The following is a 25,394-nucleotide window of genomic DNA, read 5'->3' on the forward strand; positions in this document are numbered from 1 at the left end:
GCTTAGTCCACACTGTCTGTAATCACTGTAAAATGACAAGCTCTGTTGCACCTCAGGGCCTTTGCAAGGGCCCAGTGTGCATTCCCTCCCTTCGCCAGGCTCCAGTAGCCAACATAGGTACTACTTGAGCAGAGAGGCCTGCGTTCTCCTGTGTGCTCCCTGAGTTCTCACATTTTGCGCTTGTGTTGTTTACTTGTTTAATGTGTGTCTCCCTGTGGGCTGTGCTTTCCAAGGGCAACCTGCTCTATCCTGTGCTGTTGTTGCCAGGGATGAGAGCAGGGATTGGCTTTAAATGGTCAAGAGGGAACCTTTGAGGATGACAAATTAGGAGGATGGTTGCACAACTAGAAATTTACTAAAATCAATGAGTTACACACTCACAATGAGTGGGTTTTATGTAAATCATGGTCCTAAGCCATCGAACTGCCTGGCACACAGCGAGTACTCCCTGAGTGGCTGCCAAAAGAATGACTGAATGAATATTTAATTGTTCTCGAAGCTGGCGTCTCTTGGGACAAAAATTACTCTTTTGTCTTGGGAAGATTTTAATGGACCTCTTGGATCCTCAAAGCCAAAACAAAACAAGCTCAAACCCTATCCTAGAGTGGAAGAATACCAGCCCATGAGGAGGAAACCACACTATGTAATAATATCAGTACAATAATATGGCTATGCCTTTTGTTTATTCCCGTTGTATTTTCCCCGAATGTCAGAATCTCTGTCTACACTGCTGGAGTGTTGACTCTTTCTGTTCGCTTGTTTTGTGATTACCTTATTATAGGCATTCTCGGGAGTTTAGGCTGTGAAATGAGAGACCAGGCTGCGGGACATGGGGCTGCTCAGTGGCCTCATCCAGCAGGGGTCAGTATGGCTTTGTTCTAATAAAACTTCATTTATGGAAACTTTATTTATGGAAAGTGGGCTAGATTTGGCCTCATGGCTGTAGTTTACAGACCCTTGTCCTGGAACTCTGTAGCCCACCTGTAAGCATCTTCGGTTTTGGTTTTCATTCTAAAGACCAAGGCCCTGAGCCTAGGAGGAGAAAGCTGCTTGCTTGTGATTACACAGAGAATGACGCCCGTGCAAAGTGCAGCCCCCAAGGGGCCTCTTCTGGCCAAGGGGTTGTGCTTTGATGCCAGAGACAAAAGCTGGGGTAGAGAAGGAACAGGGTTGCTTTAGAGAGTTTTGGAGGGTTTGGGGGTGCTTCCTCAGTCAGGGGTGAAGAAATGATGGGGCAAAAAGTCAGCAACTGGGCTTTGTAGGGCCATCTCATCTTCATTGGGTTTTAGGCCCCTGCCTCCACCTATGCACTATTACCTGGGCCAGACAGACGTCCTGGGAGGGAGGCCACCGGCTCTTCCTCATCCTCTACTCTCTTCAAGACCAGTGCAAAGAAGGCAGCAAAGCCCAGCACCTGAAAAACACCCACTATGAACCCCAGGCCTGGGTTAGACACTGCCAGCTCCTTATCAGAGAGGGGTCAGGATCAAGGCCACATCTGTGTCCTGGGCACAGAACCGTGCTCTGAGGAAGTAAGGTAGGAACCAGGCCATTCTGTGCCAAGAGGGGATGTGGCTGTGAAGGGAAAGGGCCAGAGCACCTGGCCACCAAACAGAGACAGTGAATCCTGAGCTCCCCCTGCTTCTCATACCAGAGCTTTCCCATTGCACTTTCGCACCTGCACTCCCCTGCTGATAGAGCTCCCTCTTCTTTCTTTTTTCTTTTCTTTCTTTCTTTCTTTCTTTTTTTTTTTTTTTTTAAAGGATCTGTACTCTAGGAACTACATAACACTTATGAAAGAAATTGAAGAAGACACAAAAAGATGGAAGACCATTCCATGCTCTTGGATCAGAAGAATAAACATTGTTAAAATGTCTGTACTGCCTAGAGCAATCTATACTTTTAATGCCATTCCGATCAAAATTCCACAGGTATTTTTCAAAGAGCTGGAGCAAATAATCCTAAAATTTGTATGGAATCAGAAGAGACCCCGAATTGCTAAGGAAATGTTGAAAAACAAAAATAAAACTGGCGGCATCACGTTACCAGATTTCAAGCTTTACTACAAAGCTGTGATCACCAAGACAGCATGGTACTGGCATAAAAACAGACACATAGACCAGTAGAACAGAGTAGAGAGCCCCCAGATATGGACCCTCAACTCTATGGTCAAATAATCTTCGACAAAACGGGAAAAAATATACAGTGGAAAAAAGATTGTCTCCTCTTATTTCTTATACTATCTCTAGTGTGAATTACATCTCCCTCCCTCTCCCTCCTCCCCTCCCCCTTTCTTCATTCCATCCATGCCTTCACCTCTGCACCAATAGAGCACGAGCTTAGTAGTAGTCTGGGCTTTGGTTGGGAACAGAATGGTTCACGTCTCCATTCTTACTATTCTCAGACTAGATTGGAGGAGATGTCGGGAGTTGTTTAAATCAGCAGATAAAGGATATTTAGGAAAGAACTGGGGACTATCAGGTAAAATGGGGGTTAGGGATTTGGAGAGTCTCATAGGTGTAAAGATTCAATGTCAATGCCCCTTCCTTTCTGCAGCCCCTGCCCCCTCACCCCAACACACACACAGTATATTCCTACCACCTGACTCCTTCTAGGGGGAGCCCTGGCTCCAAGCTCCAGGCTGGGGCTCAGTATTTCTCCAACTCTAACAGTAACTTTACATTTCAGAAATAGGAGTGTGTCTTCCAAATGACACACAGGTTTAATGATTTGGTGTTTTTTGTTGTTGTTGTTTTTGTTTTTCTGAAGGTAAAGTTCCTCTAAATTGCTGGCCTATCTCACAATTAAAAGGATCTTTAGGATTGAGGAAATATGGTATTATTTGAGGAATTATGGAATATATATATTATAATTATATATAATTATATATTATAGAATATAATATAGAATTGAGGAAATATGGTATTAATTGGGGAAATATGGTATATACATGTAACCTAGGGCAAGATATTTGTGACCTTCCCTTCCTAACCTCTTGTCATATATAGAACAGAGGCAGGGACCCTCCTGAGGGTGATTCTGATGCTGACCGCCACATCTTGATAAGCCACTCGGCCTGGCCTAGAATCTCTGTCCCAGAACCCCTGTCCCAGAACTTGGATTATCGTAGTGATTAAGCTCATTACAATTCCCTCCCTGCTACCAGCACCACCTCTCCAGCAAGGTGCTGTGTATGTTTGTAAGGAATAGACAAAGAACAGCTGAGCCTAAGGACAGGGAAGCTGGCAGGAGGGAAAGTGTGGGCGGAGGGGTCCAGGGCAGCCTGACCTTCAGGGGCTGGGTGACAAACACACTCTCTACGAAGGAGACGGCCATGGAGATGAGCCACTTCAGGGAGCTGGCCCTCCCATAGTGCAGACCATAGAGCATGGTAAAGAAGGCTGCCACGCCGCTGGTGGCTGCCACCAGGAGCCAGCCCACCACGACGAACCACCAGGGCAGGCCGCGAGGACGCTTGCTCACCATCGGGAAGCTGAAATGCAGGATGGGTATGATCAGAGTAGCACCTCCCAGGCTCAAGTTCAAATCCCACTTTACCCTCCCCAGCTGTGTGACTGTGGCCAAGCTCCTTGACCTCTCAGATTCTGTACCTCGTACCCACTCAAAGGGCTATTCTGTATTCTCTGGCTTCTCATACCCACCTCTGTATCTGGTACCCACCTCAAAGGGCAGTTTTAATAACTTGGTGTTTGGGTTTTTTTCTGAGGGGAAATTTCCTGTAAATTGCTGGCCTATCTCACTCCCCCCGCCATGTTCACATATTTATTCTATTTTTTTAATTTTTAAATTTTTAAATAAACATATAATGTATTATTAGCCCCAGGGGTACAGGTCTGTGAATCTCCAGGTTTACACACTTCACAGCACTCACCACAGCACGTACCCTCCCCAGTGTCCATCACCCCACCCCCCTCCCCCTATCCTCCTCCCCCTGGCCCCCCTCAGTTTGTTTTGCGACATTAAGAGTCTCTTATGGTTTGTCAGAAATGATCCCTGAAAGTATAGTCTTTGGCTTATCTCTCTTTAAAAGGATCTTTAGAATTGAGGAAATATATTATTCATATTATACATGTGATCTGGGTGAACATCCTTCCAAGGTGGCCAGGGGTATAGTTTCTCTGCAGGCACCCCACTGGGGGGCAGCGCCCACTCAGCACCCAGGGGAGAGGATTACCTGGTGTATGCTGGGGGTGGGGTGCCCAGCTGTCCCCCCAGACAGCCCTTCAGCATCTGCAACTGGCTGAGGGCCTGGGCGTGGCTCTGGCTCTGGGGAAAGCCACAGGGCCCCACCAGCTGAAGCTCTTGCTCCATGTGCTCCAGCTGAAGGTAGAGACACTGCTTGTAGGCATTGTCCTTCTGAGGGTCACTTGGGCCCACCTCTGGCATCAGGCATCGCATTTGTTCTGGAGGACGGGACAGAGAACATTAGCTGGTGCTGAATGCCAGAGCCGACTGCCTGCCATTGAACAACGTTAGTAACAGCTTTCAGTATTGAACACTTCCTATGCACCATGGCATGAGAGATCTAGTAAGATGGGCAAAGTTACCAGGTTTCCATGGCCAGTTAGGATTCATACGTTCCTCTTTCACCTTTTATCAAGGGCATTCTCAAAATTTCTGTACACATCGACAGAAGAGAACAGAATAAGTATCTATCACCTGCTGCTGCAAGCACCAACCTTTTGCCAATATTGTTTTGTCTCTGCCCCCTCCCCTGACTTTCTTCTTTTTCTGGAATACCTTAAAGCAAATCCTAGATATGGTATTAGCTTATCAGCAAATATTATTTTAAGGATTTTTATTATTGTCAGAGAGAGTGCACGCACAAACAGGGAGAATGGCAGGCAGAGGAGAAGCCAGCTCCCTGCTGAGCAAGGAGCCCAATATGGGACCCGATCCCAGGGATCATGACTTGAGCTGAAGGCAGACGCTTGACCTTCTGAGCCACTCAGGCAGCCCAGCAAATAAATTATTATTTTAATATACACAAGATTTGCCTGGTGCCAAAGATAGTGTTAGTCTTAATCTTTTGCTTTCAACTTCTTTTTATTATGAAAAATGTTAAACTTAGAAAAGTAGAGTAATGAGACGAACCTGCACACACACTCACTACTCATGACCAGTTGTGTTTCCCCGGCACCCAGCCACCCATGATTGTGGCATCCACAATCATGTGGATGATTTTGAAGCAAATTCCAAGGCCCGGGTCATGTCACTGATATTTTAATTTTAATATGCTTCTAGAGAATGTAGGGACTCTTTTTAAAATTAAAACCATAATGATGTTATCAACATTTAAAATGAGTAACGATAATCCCTGAATAGCATGAAATACCCAGTGAGAGGTCAAGTTTCCCCCGAATATCTCATGAGTGTTTTTATACAGTGGTTTGTTCAAATTTCAGCTTTCTAAAAAGTTTTAAAACAAACAAAGGTGTCTTTCTGTTTTAAATTACTCATTGTGGGGCATCTGGGTGGTTCATTGGGTTAAAGCCTCTGCCTTCGGCTCAGGTCATGATCCCAGGGTCTTGGGATCCAGCCCCACATCAGGCTCTTTGCTCAGCGGGGACCCTGCTTCCTCCTCTCTCTCTGCCTGCCTCTCTGCCTACTTGTGATCTCTTTCTGTCAAATAAATAAATAAAATCTTAAAAAAACAAAATTACTCATTGCAAGAAAAAACCCCTGAACATATCCACTATTCCTGATTCCTTCTAGGGGAAGCTTGGGCTTGCCTCCCAGAGCAGTCAGTGTCCAGGCTGATTGGACCGGTGTTTGCAAGAGGAATGTGAAACCAGATATGGGAGGTGGCAGGAGAGAGCACACTCACCCCACGGCTCCTCTGCAGTCACTAGTGAGACGTGAATGAGTGGGAAGGTAACCAGCACTGTGGAGAAGCGTGCAACTGGGCTCGGGTTAGAGGACAGTGAAGGTCTGGGACAACATCAACTCTGCCTCCCTCTGACTCAGGCCTCCTCCCTTACCCTCCTTACTGAAGCCACAGCTGCAGGTTCTGACATCAACAGCTTTCATGCTGCAAGCCCTCTGGCAGTGTTTCTGGAAGATACCATCACTCCCAATCAATTGTAACACCGCTTACTGAATAACCTGCTTTGTACCAGGCTGGGTTTAAGTTTTCCTGTGTCTTATGACCTCATTCAGTCCTCAGAATGAGCCAAGAGGCAAAGTGGATCAATACTCCCATTTTACAGGGCAGGAAGCTGAGTCATAGGCTGAGCAACTTGTCCAAAGTTGCACAGCTACTGTTGCAGCAGGGAGAGCCCTAGGGCCTGGCTGACTCAAGAGTCCCTGTTTTAAGGCCTCTGCTATGAACACCAAAGTCCCCAGACTCAAGGCCAGGAGTCCAGTCCAGGCATTAGCAGAGCTCCTGCAAGACAGCCTTCATGGGTAGCCCAAGTCCAACTGTCTGGGACAAATCCTCCAGGGTGGCTGGATCATGGAGGTCAAGATGGGGCTGACCACGGGGTCAGCATGACCCTGGCCAATAAGGATGTGGGATTTTGTTTTGAGGGCACTGACTCTCAACATTAAGTGTGCTCGAAAGTCACCTGAGTGACTTGTTAAAACTGCAGATCCCGACCTCGGTCCCAGAAATGTAATTCACTACATCATTGTGGCCAACAGTTTATGAATTCAAATTCCCCATTCTGTAGAACTCATCCATGTCTGTGTTCTAAAGAAGATTTAGACAGTGATCAGCCTGGTGTATCAAAAATGGCAGCATTCTTAACCCACACCAGCCATTATGATAGCCACTGGCCCCATTAATTGATTGAAATTAAGAAGAGAACAGCAGGGGCACCTGGGTGACTCAGTTGGTTGAGCAACTGCCTTTGGTTCAGGTCATGATCCTGGAGTCCCAGGATTGAGTCCCACATCGGGCTGCCAGCTCTGCGGGGAGTCTGCTTCTCTCTCTGACGTTCTCCCCTCTCATGCTCTCTCTCTCACTCTCTCTCTCTCTCAAATAAATTTCATAAAAATCTTTAAGAAAAAAAAAAAAAGATGAGCACTGCAGTTTTCCAGTCACACCAGCCACATTCCAAGTGTTCAGGAGCTACATGGGGCCTGTGGCTTTCATACTGCAGTGCAGAGATGCAGAACATTTCCAGCACTGTGGGCAGTTCTGTTGGACAGCCTGGTCTGAACACTGGTGGCATTGATGTGGGTGGAAGATGGACAGGAAAGAAATAATGGTACTAAATTCTAGCTGAATGCTCTTTGAAAAAGCTCCAAGTTTGAGACCTGCGATCTTTCTGCCAAACAGAACAAGTGTTAAAAGGGTGTTAAAGACACACTTGTACCAAACTGAGATTTGCTCCTGGAAAGTCTGGAACAGAATGGAGGAGGGACTTTTTCACTCTACAACTCAGTGTTCTTTAATGTTTTTACTGTCCTGTCCATCATCTTGTGTCCTGCCCCTCACATTTGGAAATGGATCTGGTTTGACGTTGCATCCCCCAATGCTTTACAGAAAAGGAAACTGAGGCACAGAGAACTGAAGTAACCTGTCCAAAGTCACACAGCCCATTAATGGCAGAGCCAGTACCCAGAGTTACCAGGCTGGCCAATGCTGTTCTTACCATATAGGAAAGACCAGCCTGCCTTTTTGCTTTGTGCTTTCCATAATGATCTCCTATGCTGACATCACCCCATGCATGTTTGCTGCATGCTTTCTGTGTGTTGTACAGGGCCAGGCACTAGGGAAACGATGGAGACAGAACAGTCAGATGGCTTTGACCTCACAGAGCTCACAGTCCAGCAAAGTTGGCTGCAGACTTTAAACAGCTCTTCCCACGAGTCATGATTTGGCAGGGTGGCATAAAAGCAATGCAAGAGATGCTTAGGAGATGCTAAGAACATTCCAGAAGGAAGGACAAGATGTGGGATGGTCTTTAGTGGGAAGGCAGCTTGGTGTTGTGAAGAGAGCGGGTTGCCTGTGTGCAGAGAGAGGGAAGTGATGGCAGGTGGTTGCAGTGGAGGTCGATGAGGGAGGAGACGAGACCCTGTAGGACATGTTCACTCCCTAGTGATACAGAGCCGGCCCTGAGTCCTGTATCCACCTGGTCCAGATGTGCCCCCTTTCTCAGCTCAGAAACATAATGACTTACCTTTTGCTCGTAGAGACCCAAGAGGGAGCATTAAAGGGTCATCTCTCTGTCTGGCTTCCTCCCAGAGCTCCGGCCCTGCCATGTTCTGCAGACAGACGACTTCCTGCACCAAGGCCAGAAGGTGATTGATGTCCATCAGCGCTGCTGAGTCCCAGCCGGAGGCAGGTGACGGCACCTTCAGAGCTTTCAACAGCGAGCTGACGAGTCTCCACATATCCTGCCAGTCAGCCCAGGTAGGGTAAGGGGAACATGAGCAAAGGTGAGGGAGGCAGTATCGTGGTTAAGAGCGTTCACTCTGGGGCTTGGCAGTCTGGGTTTGAATCCCAGCTTTGCCCACAGACATGATGTTGGATCACCCTGAGCCATTTCTCTCTAGGATTCGAACTGACGCATTCCAGGTTGTATTTCTCAAAGTGCGTCATGTAGTAGGTGCTTAGGAAATGTTTACTGAGTGCATGAATGCAGAGGGAGTCCCTTCTCTGGGTTTCCAGCTGTGATCTATGATAAAGGTATAATATTGTGTACACACTATGTACCCAAAAAGTGTGTGTATATATGTAGGTGTGTGTATGTGTGTGTTCACGTGTGTGTATGTATGTCTATGGTAGGTGTGTTTGCATATGTATCTGTGTACATGTACAGGTGTGCAAAGGCATATATATGTGTGTTTGTGTATGCCTTTGTATATGTATGTGCACATGCATGTATACCTGTCTATAAGTGGGTGCATATATACACATGCACCTGCACAGTGTGTATACATGTGTGCACACATGTGCCCAACTGAACATGCGTGCATGTGTGCGTGCACACATGTGTGTGTCATTGATGAATCTTGGAGGCTGAGGCTGTCATCCATCATGGGGTTGCCAGATCTCAAGCCCCAGTCCTCCCCCAACCATTTCTCATTTCTGCCCAGACCAGAGTGCCCCCACACCGTCAAGGTTGAAGACATGCCTTGGTCACCACTTCAAGTGTCAGAAGGCCATTCTCCATGGGCTGTTGTGAGGAGGCCAGGCTAGGGGAGCCCCTATCCCATTTCTCAGTGTTCTGCTCCTTAGTGACCCGAGGACAGGTGTTTCGAAAGATCTGAACGATTAAGAGATTGATGGGGAACATGAGGAGAGAGCTCTCCAGTCCAATCATCACTTCCTGCCAAGTGAATTCAATTTTACCTAGGACAGAGGAAGAAAGGGGTTCATGGAAACGTTTTCTCCACCACTTCCAGAAGGTGGGTGTGCAGTAAAGACTGACCTTGCCCAAATGAGCCTGGCCCTTGAGTGGCTCCTGGGAGGTGACCTTTAAGCTCTTGGGATGTTCTGTCTAATAGATACACCTTGTTTACCCGAGGTCTTGGGCCACACGGTATAGTCTATGTTAACAGTGATTTATGGTGTGGGCCTTCACCACACGGTGTCACCTCAGTCTCTGGAGGGGCTACTGGCTAAGGTCAGGCATGCGGGGGTCAGCCATGTCTATGTGATCAAGCCCCAGTAAAAACTCTGGACACCAGGGCTTAGGGAGAGTCCCTTGTTGGCAATACTCCATGTGTGTTGTCACACATCATTGTTGGGACGACTGACCATTGCCACTGCTTCCCTGGGAGAACACAACTGGAATTTCTGCCCTGGTCTCCCCTGGACCCTGCCCCATGTGCCTCATTCTTTTCCTGATTTTAATTGTATCCTTTTTTCTGTAATGAGCATAATGGTGTTTCTGACTTCTGTGAGTAGTTCTAGAGACTTCTTGAACCTGAAGGTGGTCTTGGGACCTCTGGAATTGTGTGACACCCACTGACCACTAGCTCTGTCATGACATCGGGACTTACCCAAGTCCATCTTTTGTTCAGCTGGGTCCTTGGGAACACCCCAGAACATGATGCTGGTCAGCATGGTGCAGAGGAGCAGGGAGAAGCAGCAGGACACCCTCTGGACACGGGTGAAGTTGCTCCGAGCTGCGCAGCTGAAGATGGAATACCAGATGTGTCCATCCTGGAAGCCCGTGGACGTCTTCATGAAAAACAGGTGCCTGTGAAAAGGCAGTGAAAGGGGGCAGAGATGGGAGAAGACTGGTCTCTTTGGAACAATCTTGGGATAAGAGGGAGGTGTTTGCTTCTAGATTTATCCTCTGTTTTCTCTCATGTGGAAAACATACAGCATCTTAACATCACTTAGTTAGTGATGGGGGTTCTGAACAGAGGAGGTTGGAATCCTAGGCGGCCCTCCTACCTGCTGTGTGTCCTCGGGCAAGTTACTTTACTCTCTCTCTGCACGTCAGTTACTATCTGTCAAATGGGGGTTATAATAGAACCTGCCTCATGTGATTTCTGAAAGGATTAAGTGATGATTTTTGTATGGCATTTGGCAAAGTAGCCAACATCTATGTGAGTGTGTGTCAGTGTTAGCCATTATCACTTTTGTTGTAATTTTAATATAATCCTATAACTATAGTATTATTAGGGTTATTATAACTAGTGCATTAGATGATATTGGTTAAAAATCCCAGGCTTTAGCTTCAGACTCAGTTTAAGAGAATCAAAATTGCAAGACAGGGTTTCTGAAAATGGTACCATATTCTCCTTAGGCATCTCTGTTAGTCTAGGATTTTGGTCCCGAATTTAGTCTAACCACAGGACTTACAAGGGGCCCCCATTCACCTTGAGATTGTGTGGAACTGATACTCCCGATTGGTGCCCATTCTGGTGGCTGATGCCAGCACCCCTCAGACTTGCATGGTACTTTGACTGTCCCACAGTCTGTGCTGTGGGAGTGGCCTGGACTCAGTAAAGGTGCATAAGGAGAGAGGTCGGCTGTCAACAACAGTGATTTCCACGTGATTGTTCTACTCAATATTCTGCTGATAGTTCCACAAATATTTGGTAAGCCTGGTGTTGTGTGCCAGGTGTCCTGCTGGGCACCGAGATTCATGAGGGAATGACAAGGCCCTGCCTTTAGATAGCTCTTTGTCTGGTTTTCAAGTATCACAAGTCTGATGCATTGGGAGGATCATATCTGCTCATGTAATAAAGCACTTACCCTGAGCCGCTCACTGTGCTGAGTATACTCCCCACATCACCTCACAGGACCGGCACAGGTCTCCTTGGGGGAGGCACATTGAACAGCTCATTTTTCAGATGTGGAAGCTGAGACCTGGAGAGGTGAACTGACTTTTGCAAGGGCATGTAGCAAGTCAGAAGCATGCATGTGAAACTGGGAGCCATGTGCCCACATCAGTGTTCTGTCTGCCCTTGGGTCCAAGTGTCTCTGACTTGGACTTTTTCCCTTTGCAGGCTGAGCTGTTCCCAGTGACAGCTGGGAGGGAAAGACACCTTTCAGTAAATGCACTGGAAACAGACTTTGTTTTGAACGTAACTCAGAAGCCATTTAAAGTAGAGGTCACAAACTCAAATGCTAAAGGGGCCTGGATAGATGTAAATAAGTCAAATTAAATGAAGGGGGGTGGGAGTGAGGTACTAGGGGTGGGTAAGGACTGTAGTAAAATAGAGAGCACATGGCCCTTCAAAGAAAAATGTTGGTACTCTGCTCCAGCAAATTGGTACCAAGCAGGAACCCTGGCCCACCACCTTCACACTTGCCAGATTCTTGTGGAGTCTCTTGAAATTTTTTTAATATTGGTTGGGAACAGACTAAATGTCCATTGAGAGAAGAATGGTTGAATTAGTTGTGGGACATCCAGTCTGTGGATATTTTGTAGTCAGTAAGGACACATTTGACCCAAGCATACTGTCCTGGAAGGATGTTCATGGTCTGTCATCAAAGAAATAAGATGACATATTTAGAGTAATACCATTTTAAAAGATATAAAATAAGCAGCATTCTGTGGTATTATGTGTGTGCACATGAGCATGTGTGTGTACATTTGTATCTGCTTTGATGTGTTTGACCAGAGGTAAGAGGAAGGAAGGAAAGCCAAGGGACACACATGCTGAAACACCTATGTAGAGTAAAATTGATTGAAGAAGGAGCCTCAGATGGGCAGACATGAAATCACCATTCAAACCACTCTGTTCACTCATATGAAACATATTATTCTATTATTCTATGTCCTGTGTAAGGAAATATGAATAAGTGTTCAACCATTTCACCACCTCCAAGATAATTCTGTGTCAGAGGGTCTGTATCCCTCCAGAGCCCCAACAAGAGAAACTGGTCATTAATGTCACACACTTGAAGCTACCGAGGCACGAGAGCTGAAACGTGACTTTATTCTGCTTCAGCTGGATTGTGATGCATCTTCCCTAGAGACGAAAAAACAAGATAAATAGCATTTGCTTACCAAAAAAAAAGTACCTGAATTGTTTCCTGTCCTGCTCTGTGGCCACTGGAAATACTTTGTCAAGAACACAGTCTCCAACATCAATGGACAGCCACGAGTTGCAGAGGAAATGCCACTTCTGGTCCCTAGCCAAGTCATGCACCAGCACCCGGCTCACATACCTGGGGAAGGGACCCACACTTCTGAGGACAGTGTTGAGGGCGGGGGTGAGGCTTCTTTGGATACAGTGAGGGTTAACACCATTGCAAACCTGAGTTTAAGAACAAGAACTCCTGAAAAGACAGATTTTATATTTTTCTTCCTTGTTCTTGGTGCCTTGACCAAAATGCCCCAATCAGGGGGCAAAGTGGCCTCACGTGGAAGCTCAGCTAGTGTGGAGAGCCAGCTCTTGGAGGCTGCCACGTTTTCACAGATGTATGCTGCAAGAGGGTGCCTTCTGAAACTATTAGTCTGGCTGCAGGCCTGCAAGTCCAGGACCAGAGAGAGTCCAGAGGCCTGGGAGAAAAGCCAAGCTGTCTACATTGTGGGCATTCAGGGAGGCACGAACACAGGTACACAAATGCTGGTCTTCCTGCAGGCGCACACCCAGGGCGTGAGCCATCTAGTTTAGACTCAGGACTTCATGGGTGTCATCTAACCTGATTTAGGTCTTTGAGACCTGGGGAAGAAATGGAATGATCTCGCCTTTGCTGGGATGTCAGATGCAGGAGCCACCATTTCCCCAGTTGCCTTATGGCTGATAAGAATAGCGATTAAAAAAAAAAAAAAAAGAACAGCGGTATCAAGGGCCCCTCTTTACTGAGTATTTACTGTGTAATAGAGACTATGCTTGAAAGCTCCAGATATGCATTTTCTCATTTCCAGGAAGACACCTCTGTTGAATCTCACACCCTCCTGGGGAGGCCAACATCCAACGACTGATGGGTGCAGTGCCTGGGTATGATCAAGACCTGGGCATCCCAACCCAACTTGGGATGCTCCAGAGCTCCCCATGGAGGTCAGCCAAGCTGTTGTGCTGCATCAAAGCTCTTCTCCCTCTGCTCATCCTGCTTCCTTCTCTCCCTTCCCAGGAGCTGGTCCTAGGTACCCTGCACCCTGAACTCTATCTCAGGATCTGCTTCCCAGGAACCAACATATAGCACTTAAGGTAGTAATGTTTAATCCCTTAGGTAAGTTGAAGATATCAATAGAAGTGCTCTGTTTTTCTAAAGTTGCAAGCCACTGATGGGTGGTCAGGCTGGAAACGACTCATTTAGGTCACTAGTTTTGGCCTCACAAGCCAAATAATCCTCAGGTGGATTCTCATCTCCGGGTTTGCTGGCTCTGTGACCTTGGGGAAGTCACTTATCTTGCCTAAGTTTAAATTTTCCCACCTGTAAAACAAGAATGAGAATACTTGCCCTTGAGGAGCCAATGAGAAAAGGGCACAGAAACGGGAAGGCTTAGCTTAATGCTCAGAGTGGCAGTTGTTCTCACCTCTTCTCCTAAATAACCAGCCCAATGTCTCATTTAGTCTCCTCTTCTTGGGCAAGTTTACCTTCAAAATGGGCATCTATCCCCATTTTACAGATGGGGAACTGGGGCCTAAATGAAGGTCAGTGCTGCAAATGTGCCAAGAGTGGAGCTAGTACTGGACCCCAGGCTTGCAACCTCTAGTCCTTGTCCTAGCTACTGATCCAGGCGGTGAGGCTCATGGGTGGTTGGGTCTCTCTAACCCCTTGTGTCTCTTTCTGTGAAATGGGGATCCATTCTGTGTGTTTGAGAAGGGTTGTGAGGATTAGCCTGGCAGCAAATGCACAATGCCCAGCCTTGGTGTGGCACATAGTGGGTTCTCATGGTGTGCCCTTACCAGGATGGCTGGTCCCCTGAGTTGTCGTGCCACAGCCGCAGGCTCCTCAGTTCCCCCAGGGGGAACATGGTGGAGAGTAAGAAGACATCCACTCCTCCTCGCTCAAAAACTGGGATGTCAGGGTCTGACAGGTGGTGGGGTTCACTCTCTCCATCCAGGCCATATAGGGTGACAGTCACCTGAAATTCAGAGACGAGGAATGGCCAATTCCACATGATAACCAAGCCCCGGTGGCCGTGTTTCATTGGAAGGATCCAAACCCCAGTGAAAACCAACCTTGCAAGGCCCCTTCATTCTCTCCTCCCTTCCCATCTTGGACCTGCCTGAGCTATTTTTCAGGTATATGAAGATTTAGGATAACACTGCCTGCATTTTTGTCTTCAGCATGAATTATAAAACACTTCTCGGCAACCTTTTTAAACTTTCATGTTTGTTTATAAGGGCTCTAGTGTAAGAACTGGTTCCCCCTGCCCCAACAATTCTATTCCCAGGGTCTCCCAACATGCCTGGGTGCCTGGCACTGAGACATGAATGCATGAGAGCCCATTATTTCATAAATACATATTTCTAGGCCCCACTCCAGACCTACCAACTAAAAGTGCTGGGAACAGGGCCCAGGAATCTGCTTTTCTGCAGTTATCCAGGTGATGCTGATGAACATGCCTGATTTCCTGAGCCAAAGAGTTGCAGTTCTGTCACCTGTGCTTGGCCCACATCCCTCAGCCTCACTGCTGCAGTGATCCCTGCACCCATGTCCAGCTGCCAGCAGCTGCATTGCTTTCCTGGAGGTTCTTGGGCTCAGAGTGGAGACTGGAAGTGCCAGAGAATTAATGGTGCTGTGAGCTGTCCTTCATCAACAACTCATGGGATTGGTGGGTAAATAAGCCAGTTCCCTTAGCCATTAATGGAGATGACTTTGAGGCCCATGCTGTTTACTATTTTCCATAGTCCCATTGTGGGATTAGCTTCAGCTGCCCAGATAGGTAATGGGTTGGCATCCTTCACTAGTTCTGTCCCTTCCTTGTCATCTTCTCAGTCCTCTACTGGGGTGTCTAGGATCCAACACCACCCCCTGCCAAATCAACTACTCACACTCAAATCCTTGTTTTCACTCTGTTTCCACCACAGGGTTTCTCCATAATAGACATTCTGGACCCAATAATCCCTTGCTCTGGGGGCTTTCTTGTGCGCCATAGGATGTTTTGCAGCATCCCTAGCCTCTGGCAGATACCCATACTAAGACAATATTAGATTAAAAAGTGACTGCAACTCTCCAGAAAAAGAATTGGCTTATGGGTTGCAAGTTTTCACTCCTTTCCTATTAAGATGGACTATTGAATGTTTAAAGGAAATGAGAAGAATGTTTCATTAGATGGATGAAATTAATTCCTATTGTTATTCCACAAGTAGTTACTGAGCATTTACTCTATGTTAGACAGCTGGTTGAGGGCCCTAAACACAGCAATAAATCAAAATAAAACAATTTTTAAAATGAAAGTAAAACAAATGCATAAATAAAAATAGGATTTAAAAAGTAAAAAGACAAATGCTCCACTCTAATGAATCTTACTGTTATTAAAAAAAAAAAAAATAGAGCTTTCTCCAGGTTAGTATACACAGTGCCAGTGGTTCTCCAGCTGTGTTCCACGAGGCCCTCAGTTTTAGTAAAGGAAACTTGAAAACTGTTGCAGAGGACAGTATATTCTGATGAGTGATGTGGCACAGGCCAGACTTAACTAACAATGGTGAGACGTTACAGAGATAACCTGCTATATGTTCCACAGCTAAATGCTCAAGAACCTCAGAGAATTTATAAGCGAGTGAAATAGTTTCTTCACTACTTCTAGTCATCCTGCTGAAGGATAGATGGCTCAGCCTGATCTCTTAGCTAGATGCCTGCTAATCAGTTTGCCTAGAAAAATGTAACTCAAGACTCATTGCTTTCAAACGGTACGCATATTTTCTTTCTTTCCTTTCTCCCTTCTCTCTTAAAAATTCTGTTTCCTCTTTATTCATTGATAGCAGTTTACTGACTGTTCTTCATATGTGAGCAGATTTGCATGTAGGTTACCAACTAACTGAGTTATTCTTTGGTAGGGATAAGGGAGATGACCGGTGGCACGGTGCTAGACCCCAACTATTCCTTAACCTGTTCTCCTTTATCTTTTTAAATATTGGGACTTGGAGGGGATGTTTTGTTTGGCAAAAGATTCTTTCCTTTAACAAAACAAAAACAAAAAGAAATGAAAAAAACAATTTACAACACTAAATCCACTGTGCTAAGGCAACTCAACAGTGGACCAGCAAGTGCTTTGTAGGTGGGACATACTGATCAACTTGCATGGTCACGTACCTTGGAGGAAGTAGCTGCCCCTCTCCGGTGTCCAGTGTAGACTGTCACCAGGTAGTGGTACTGGGCAAAGGGATCATTGTCCTCCAGCACTGTGACCTTCACCTGGACAGAAGGATGGCATTAGGAGGGCCCTGTTCAGGGGGTTCATCCACTGCACGACAGTTAAGAGGGGACTGGTCTTCGTGACAAAGGGATAGAGCAAAATTATGTACGTTATTTATTCATTCCATTAGGTGAGAACAAGTAAAATAAAAAGCTTTTTGAAAAAGTACAAAATGCATCTAATATTAAATAAAGCTCAAAATAGTCAAACTGGAAATGAACTTGGCATTAAGTTGAGACTCTGTTCAATATTTGATCTGGTGAATGACACAAATTCTGTTTATGGAGAATTTCTAACATTGGTGACCAGACTGGGACTCCAAGGGAATCTAAAGGGAATGAACATAAGGATGATTTAGCAGCAAAGCAAAACAAAGCCAGACTCTGTAGATTGATGAGCCGCCCAGATCTCCTGCCAATGGAGGGGTTGTTCCGCCAGATTCAGGCATGCAAGAGCCACCTCCTGCTCTCCTGGAGAGGCTGACACACAATGGCAAATTGATGTGGTGTCTGGGTGGTATCAAGACGTGGGCATCTTAACCCAACTCAGGGCGTCTCTGGAGTTCCCAGTTCAGATTCTCTCTCTGCTCATCTTGTGTCCTTCCCTCCCTTTCCAGGGGCTGATCCTAAGCACTTTGTGCAACACTGAATGCTCAACTCCATGGCAGAGTCTGCGTTTTGGGAACCAGCCTACAGGTGAGGCACTTAAAGTATGAATGTTTAATCCCTTGAGTGGATCGAAGACAGCAGTATAAATGTTGCAGCTACTACTAAGGTTCGTGCCACCTTAACTTCCTAGGAGGTGTTGCTGTGTTGGGGGAGGGTAGGAAATGGAGAATGTTTCAGAGCTTTGGGGAGTGCATCCTTGCATTTGTTGATGAGCACAAGGTACACTCTTACTCAAGACACACAACATTTTATTGAAGGCTTACTAAATGTCAGACATGGTGCCTATATTGGAAAAATAATCAGAATTTTGTTGTTGGCAATTTGCTGTTTGAACTCACTTCTATTCTGAGACCTGTCTTATCATCAAGTAGGTCTGGGTTTGAATTCTGGCTTCAAGGAGGTGGCTTTGGACCAGTTACTTGCCCTCTCTGGTCTTTGGTCTCTTTTAATCTGTAGGAAGATTTTTGGTCTCTTCTACTCTGCAGTAAATGGGAGTGGGGGGTCTCAGAAGGCCTGGGCTGTCCAAACTCACCACATTTCAAAGAAAGCCCTGGCTCTTGGGCAGCTCCAAAAAGATAATCTCTATGTCTTTAGAATATCCTGCATGATAAGTCTCTGCTGACAATGTGAGGGCTTTGGGTCATCCTGAAACAGTCTGACCTCTGGATGGTGGTGGTGATGGTCAGTGGTTTGCTTAACCAAACTGAGTCATATGAGCAGTCCAAATGTATATGACTGACCCCCACTTAAACCCTGGGCACCAGGGCGCAGCTGAGCTTCCCCTGTTGGCAGCTCGTCTGTCCTGTCACACGCCATTGCTAGGAGAATGAAGTATGTCCACACAATCCCACTGGGAGAGTACAGCTGGAAGCTCTTGCTGGATCTCTCCTGGACCCTTCCCTTTGCTGAGTATAACCTGCATTGTTCACTGTAATAAACCATAATCATGAGTTTAACAGCTTTTCTGAATTCTGTAAGTCCTTCCAGCAAATCATTGAACTTGAGGAGGGTCTTGGGGACTCTCAACACAGTACCTTCTTCTTAGAGCTGTGGGGGAGCATTAAATGGGATAATCCCTGGCATATAGTAAAACCTCAATGAAGGATCAGTAACAGAATCGTCCAGACAGTTTGATAAGAAACGCCATTTTACATTTGAGGCTGGCAAACTGGCTTGCGTGGGACAACACGGGTTTGCTGCTAGCCCTTTGGCTCCCCACCTGGGCTCCATCCCTGGAGATTCTGAAGGGAACACCTTGCTTCTTCCTCCCCTCCCCTTCCTAAGGTCATGCAGCCTCACCTTGGCCTGATCCTGAGCATCCTTCCTCCTTGCCCAGATCACCACCAGCACGTAGGCCACACAGAGGCAGCTCACGGTGGTCACAACCACAGGGTTGTCCTCGAAGGTGGCAAAGAGCTCGGCAGTCTGGCAGACGTCAATGGCGTTGGGCATCACCAGGAACGTGCTTCCAAAGAAGGTGAGGTGGTTGCAGAGGCAGTGTGTCTGAGAGTGGGTGGTCCGTGGCCCTACCTGCAACCCCAAAGAGGCCCTGGTGGGGATGCCAGCATATCTTTGGCATGCTCCAGCCCAGGGGAGGAGGACGCTGCTGTGAGGGGGCACTGGGAAGACCAGCTGTAGGATTCCCTTGAGCTTTTTTATTTAACTAAAAATTTTAAAATGCTGAAATGTTATCTAGAGCAATTTATACCCATCATTCTCAGTGGGCCAGTCTTCTCTACCCTTTTAAAGAACTAATATGGGTGAAGTTGAAGTTCCCTTTGCCCACTCTCCATGAGCAGCCATTATCACAACTTTGATACGTATCACTCCAGTATATTCTCTGCCTGATGCTTATTCACTGGGCAGATATACATGTCAAGTGCTAATTCTAGGTCAGGCAACATGCTGGATGCTGAGAGGAAATCTGGGGTAATCAGATCATCTCAGTTCCCCAGGGACTTTCCTTCTTCTAAACATGAAAGTCCTGTGTCCTAAGACGCCCCCAGTGTCAGCCACACTAGGATGATTGGTCATCTCACAATAAAAAAAAAAAAAAAAAAAAACCACAAAAAACTGAGGCTGGGGGAATCATGTAAAGAAATGGGAAAGACAGATGTTTAAATCCTAAGCCAGTGTCTCAGCACTAAGAAAGCATTCTCTAGGGACGCCTGGGTGGCTCAGTTGGTTAAGCAGCTGCCTTTGGCTCGGGTCATGGTCCCAGCGTCCTGGGATCGAGTCCCACATCGGGCTCCTTGCTCCGCAGGGAGCCTGCTTCTCCCTCTGATTCTGCCTTCCACTCTGTCTGTGTATGCTCGCTCGCTCTCTCTCTGACAAATAAATAAATAAAATCTTAAAAAAAAAAAAAAAAGAAAGCATTCTCTAAATTTCACCCCTTAGGTCTACACACCAGGGGCCCCTATCCTAGGCTCATTCTTTGAGCAGTATCACTCTAGCTGTCCTCAGGCTGCACCCGTCCGCACAAGATGGAGAGTCAGGGGGCCCTGGGGATTTGCCCATCCCAGCACATACCACCCAGCTGTGTCTAGGGCGAGGTCCTAGGTGACCCCAAGAATGAAACCCTCTTTAAATTTTGCACTACAGATGCCCAACTGTTTATTGATAGATTTTATTTCCTTATTTGCTTCATTGTTTTTCCATTTCCCATTCCTGGTCAGCATTTTGCATGCAGCTATGGGGCTTATGGGAACACCTGGCACACCTGGAGGGGGCCAGCTGGTTTCAGAGAAGAAACCCAAGTCAGTGCTGTGAACTCAGGGACCAGGCATTTTATGCCCACATGTTTGCCTATGGGCTTTCCCAACCCTTCCAGCATGAGAGTCTCTCGAACACTGGGAATTAATCTGCTCATTCTCTTGTGACAGTAATGGTACCTTTAGTATCTTTGAGAAAATATATAAGCAGTAATTCTGCCTTTACCCTCTGAGAAGGTCCTATAGACGATAGATTTGGAGCTTTCTTCGGCCGTTTAGAGAATTTGGTGCTGCTTTTCCACCCAAACTTGATGATCCCATTTACTTATTTATGGTTCCTCAGTGATCTTTATATATCTATATCTATATCTATATCTGTATCCATATCCGTATCTTTGTCTGTATAATGAGCATCAAATACATATTGTTGGATTCATATAACTTTTGGTCTTTGACATGCTCCCATATTCATGTATGCTAGTATTAGTAGGTGTATATTTCAATAACATAATAAGGACCTGAAAACCCCCTATCTATTCAAAAGCTAGAAACGTTCCAATAACTTACATCTGGCTAAATGGTCCTCCTTCAGTCTGTCCTCCCCCTCCTAGCCACCACCCAAATCCCACATTCATTATTTCCCTGATTTCCATTTTATATGTAGTTTTGTCTTCTCTATGTTCAGATTGTTCAACATAGCAATCACTTTATGCTGAGCACTTAACTGTGGGCCAGGCACCACACTAACTACTTTCTCTGCCTGTCTCGTCTAGTCCCTGTCCCAACTGTAAGTGGTAGCCACCCTTTATCCCCATTTTCAGATGGGAATGCTGAGAGAGGTCCAGTGACTTACTCAAGGTCATCTGGCTGATATTGATGAAATGCGATTAGACCCAGTCTGTCTGATGGCAGAGCCCATGCCCCAGCTGCTGAACCATCCCCCTTTCTGAACATCAGGTCTCCGAGGACAGCCTTGTAGGACATCCCAGGCCAGCAGCGTGGGCGTCAGACAGCTGCGGGGAGTGAAGGCTCTGGAAGGTTGCAGCACATCCAGTATCTTGTTAATGAGGTACAAAGGCCTCTATTGCAAGTGTGGGGAACATGCTGTCTCTTGGACATGTTAATGCACCCATGTCTTTTTTTTTTAACAATATTTTTTTAATTTTTATTTTTTTTAAATTTTTAATTTATTTGACACAGAGAGATCAGAAGTAGGCAGAGAGGCAGGCAGAGAGAGAGAGAGAGAGAGAGAGAGGAGGAAGCAGAGAGCCGGATGTGGGACTTAATCCCAGGACCCTGAGATCATGACCTGAGCCGAAGGCAGAGGCTTAACCCACTGAGCCACCCAGCGCCCAATGCACTAATAGGCACTTGGGGAGCTCTGAGTGGTGGACAGAAGCCAGGGCAGGAGTTGACAAAGAAGATGAAGCTGTGGCAGAATCAAACCCCAAAGGAGCTTGGTTCGAGTCCCCTTTTGTAGCTCTCCTGGGGCCTGGCTTCTTTTTTTTTTTTTTTTTTTCAATTTTTTAAAGCACTTTTTTTTTTTTTTAAAGATTTTATTTATTTATTTGACAGAAATCACAAGTAGACAGAGAGGCAGGCAGAGAGAGAGAGGGAAGCAGGCTCCCTGCTGAGCAGAGAGCCCGATGCAGGACTCGATCCCAGGACCCTGAGATCATGACCTGAGCCAAAGGCAGCAGCTTAACCCACTGAGCCACCCAGGTGCCCCTGGGGCCTGGCTTCTTACATGACTTGTGATCACTGTCATTTGATCCTGTATGCCATTTGCTTCTTGGCTATGCTCCCTGCCAGACTGAAAGCTCACTGATTTTTCTAACCATTGTATTGCTACTGCCTCGCACATGTGAATATTTTTTGAATAAATGGAAGAAGGTATTTATGATCTAGTAGATGGAGACAGATGTGTGATAAATTTCAGCTAGATGCAGAGCTTACTGTTCTTGGGGACAGTGTGAAGTGCTGTGGAAGTCCAGCAGAGGGAGACCCCCGATGTCTGGAGACACTGAGTAGGTGGCATCAGAGTGGGAGATCAAAGGGTGAATAGGAGTTTTCTGGGCAGGGTAGGTTGTCCCCGGGGGAGAGAACAGCATTTGAGGAAGGGGGAAGAGGAACAATAATGCCCCAGAGATGGTCTCTGATGGCCTCTAAACCAATGTCTGGACATGTCATGGGTAGAGCTGAGCTGAGCTGACCTGAGATAGTAATCTGATCGCAGTTAATAGAGCCATATGCTATCCTGGGACTTGGTGAGACAGTGCCTAGAGCTCTGGAGACAGACAGACTTGGGTTTGAGTCCCAACTCTCCCACCTGCTGGGCAAGGGATTTGGGGTAAATGTGTTGACTTTCCTGAGCCTTTGTTTTACCACCTATAGAATGTAGAACCTATACCATCTTAGAGATTATTGTGGAGATCTCATGAGGTAATGCAAGTAAAGCATGGAACACAGCACCTGGCATAGAATAAAGGGCTCAGCTCTGAGTTCGGTTCCCTGGAGAGGACACCCTGGCTCCCCAGAAGCCCAGAGTCAGCAGGGATTCCCAGTTATTTTTCCATTTGTTTAATGGTCATTTGTTCCCAATGGCAGCACACTGTTCTTGAGTTGTAGGGTTCCCAGTTCACTGAAGGAACAGACATGGTCTCAGTGGCCTCCTGAGTAGATATGAAATGAATAGTGCTGTGTTTAGTGCTATGGAGGAGTGGATGTTTGTACCAGGAGAGCTTATAGTGGGAAATCTGACTTAGCCAGGGTAACACTTTCCTCAAGGAAGTGACACTTGTGGCAGGATCTGAAGTTGGAGTTAACTAGATTGGGGAGGAGGGGCATTCTGGGCACAGGGAATAGCGTAGACAAAGACATTGCTGGAGGGGTGCAAAATGGCCACCAGAGCCAGTGAAAGGGGACCCTATATGAGCTGGACATACCCAAAAAAGCTGCTCTATCTTCTCCTTTGTGTCCTTTCCTTACCTGGCACCCAGAGTTGTCCCAAGTCCCATGGACCTCATCCCAGAACACACAGTGGGACAGGAAGGTGGTAATGCCAACTGTGAGGTCCCTGCCAGTGGTCAGCTCCAGGTCAGACTCGGGGACAACGGTCAGATAGTAGACACCTTCTCCAAAATGCAGGTCCTCTGGGTTCAGGATCCAAGTGGACTGCCCATCTGCAAAAAAGAGGGATCCAGGTCAACCTGAAGCCTCATGGTGACTGGGGCTAATGGCATGGAAGAGAGGAACAAAGGTGAGCTGGAAGGGAAGCTGATCTTGACGGTCTCTCTGATGTCCTAGGAAATCCCTTTCCCCACCAAGACTTGGGAGCAGAGGAGCGGAGGCACTCCCAGGTCAGTGTGCAGAGCACACCTGCCAAGTCAGATAGATAAGGGCTCAAATACTCACTCTGCCTCTTCTTGGCTGTGTGAGTTTGTATTGGTTACTTAACCTCTCTTTTCTTATCTGGCAAGAGGAAATGTCCTTAGTGCCTATCCCAAGGACTGTAATGAGGATTATGAGGTTGGTTCTATAAGTGCTTGTCAGTTTCTTCAGGGCATGTAGTATGTGCTCACTTAATGTTGCCCAAAAAAGTCATAATGACAACAATAGTAGCAGTAATAATAACATCAAAAATATCAGCACTGAATATAACAAATCATTTTGCTTTTTCTCTATAGTTTCTGATTCTCACGTTTTAAGTTGGTCACCCTCTCCCCATCCCCCAGGAAGTTCAAGAAGCTGGCCCAGTTGTTGGAATACCTGCAGTAGCCACTGGTGGAAGTTGAGCTCTGGCGTCATAGCTGGTCTCATTGGGGTGGTAGCCATAGCTCAGGCTGAGTATGAGTGGGATATCAGGTCTCCAGTGCAGTTGAATCCCCAAAGCTGCCCCATCTGAAGTCAGGTTCACCCACAAAGCTTCAGGACTGGTCAGGTTTAACACAGTTGGCTCACCATGTCCTTCCGAAAGCCTCGGCAGCAGGATCTGTTATCAAAAACTGTCAAATCAGGGGTGTGCGGGGCTGAGAATGCCAGTGATCTTCAGGGCTGCTGGACAGAGCAGGGCAGGGGGAGCACCTGGGGAACTGAGATCCACTCTGTGCTGTGCTCATTCTGTCAGTTTCCTGGGACTGCTTAAGTAATGACCACAAACTTGGTGGCTTACAACACCACTGATTTGCTATCTTACAGTTCTGGAGGCGGAAGTCCAAAATCGGTTTTACAGGGGCTGATGTTGGCAGGCTTATGCTGTCTGGATGTTCTAGGGAAGAATCCCTTCCTTGCCTTTTCCAGTTTCTGGAGGGGCCCATGTCCTTTGGCTCATGGCCCCTCCTCACATCACCCAACCTCTTGCTTTTGTCATCAAATCAGCCTTTTCTCATCCGTAGTTAACTCTTCCTCTGTCTGTCTCTTGTGAGCACCCATGATGACATTGGGCCTGCCTAGGTCATCCAGGATCATCTATCTCAAGATCCTTAATCACACCTGCAGAGTCCATTTGGCCATGTCAGGTGGTAAATCCATGGGCTCAGGGATGAGAATATGGACATCCTTGGAGGTGCTGTTATTAACCTACCACGCTATGTACCATGGTTTGGGGCTGCATCTGCACAGAAAGAGGGGAGACTTCTAGTTTGCTCAAAGGTGCTTTGTGAACTAGCGGTCATGTTGATGACAGTGTCAAGCAAGTAAAGTGTTCGTAAGAAGCACAGGCCCCAGAGGCAGAGAGCTCTTTTGGGATCTCAGCTCTGTCCTATGTGGGCCCTGGGACATCTGGCCAATTAACAAGCCCCTGTGAGCCTCAGTTTCCTTGTCATGAAAAGAACACATACATTCATTGATGGTATTAAAAATGGTATCACATACAAAATACTTAGCCAAGTGCCAGGTACACAGTAAGACTAAAAAATTAGCAGCTGTTACTATTCTGCTTTTACTTGTAGATTAGAAGTTCTCCTAACCACTCTCTATTTAATTAGCTTTCCAGATTAACTGATGCTCTGTGTTCCCTTTTTAAAATAGACTGATTGATGCCTACCATGCACTGTTTACTCCTGGTGGCCTTCTGTGTTAGACATGGGCACGGTCCACCCTGCTTCCCCTTCCAGGAAGGACCTGCTACATAGTCACAGGGAGTGTGACCAACAGACAGGCTCCAGCTGGCAGTTCCTTAAGAGTCAGCCCTGGCAGCAGAGACCTAGCTTGTCTGAGGCACACCCTCCCTGGGGCCACCTGTATCCAGTGGTCAAGAAGAAGGTACA

General features: G+C 46.7%; 1 protein-coding gene and 1 long non-coding RNA gene across 8 annotated transcripts in view; one reads left to right on the plus strand and one right to left on the minus strand.

Annotated features, from left to right (window-relative positions):
- LOC106005947 overlaps positions 1-25,394 on the plus strand; it is a 97,659-nt gene that overhangs the window by 39,980 nt on the left and 32,285 nt on the right. For 2 of the 6 annotated variants that reach the window (XR_006605620.1, XR_006605618.1), the window contains exons 4-7: positions 8,213-8,380; positions 9,997-10,171; positions 13,514-17,443; positions 18,701-18,893. This is a non-coding gene — a long non-coding RNA (uncharacterized LOC106005947). The remainder of the gene's footprint in view (positions 1-8,212; positions 8,381-9,996; positions 10,172-13,513; positions 17,444-18,700; positions 18,894-25,394) is intronic. The other 4 variants (XR_006605619.1, XR_006605621.1, XR_006605622.1 and 1 more) reach the window with 4 other exon arrangements.
- PKD1L2 (polycystin 1 like 2) overlaps positions 1-25,394 on the minus strand; it is a 90,608-nt gene that overhangs the window by 17,007 nt on the left and 48,207 nt on the right. The window contains exons 22-33 of one of the 2 annotated variants that reach the window (XM_004753929.3): positions 23,896-24,118; positions 23,116-23,309; positions 18,716-18,946; positions 16,646-16,747; positions 14,293-14,471; positions 12,458-12,604; positions 9,976-10,175; positions 9,105-9,322; positions 8,148-8,364; positions 4,196-4,424; positions 3,289-3,493; positions 1,318-1,414 (exon numbers count right to left, since the gene is read on the minus strand). In XM_004753929.3, the coding sequence (XP_004753986.1) occupies positions 1,318-1,414; positions 3,289-3,493; positions 4,196-4,424; positions 8,148-8,364; positions 9,105-9,322; positions 9,976-10,175; positions 12,458-12,604; positions 14,293-14,471; positions 16,646-16,747; positions 18,716-18,946; positions 23,116-23,309; positions 23,896-24,118 (2,242 nt within the window). Of the gene's footprint in view, positions 1-1,317; positions 1,415-3,288; positions 3,494-4,195; positions 4,425-8,147; positions 8,365-9,104; positions 9,323-9,975; positions 10,176-12,457; positions 12,605-14,292; positions 14,472-16,645; positions 16,748-18,715; positions 18,947-21,826; positions 22,800-23,115; positions 23,310-23,895; positions 24,119-25,394 lie in introns of those variants that run through there. The other variant, XM_045076335.1, reaches the window with a different exon arrangement.

This window comes from Mustela putorius, unplaced genomic scaffold (genome assembly GCF_011764305.1).
Source record: "Mustela putorius furo isolate JIRA1106 unplaced genomic scaffold, ASM1176430v1.1 tig00000174_pilon_pilon_pilon, whole genome shotgun sequence".
In the NCBI taxonomy this organism is placed as follows: domain Eukaryota; kingdom Metazoa; phylum Chordata; class Mammalia; order Carnivora; family Mustelidae; genus Mustela; species Mustela putorius.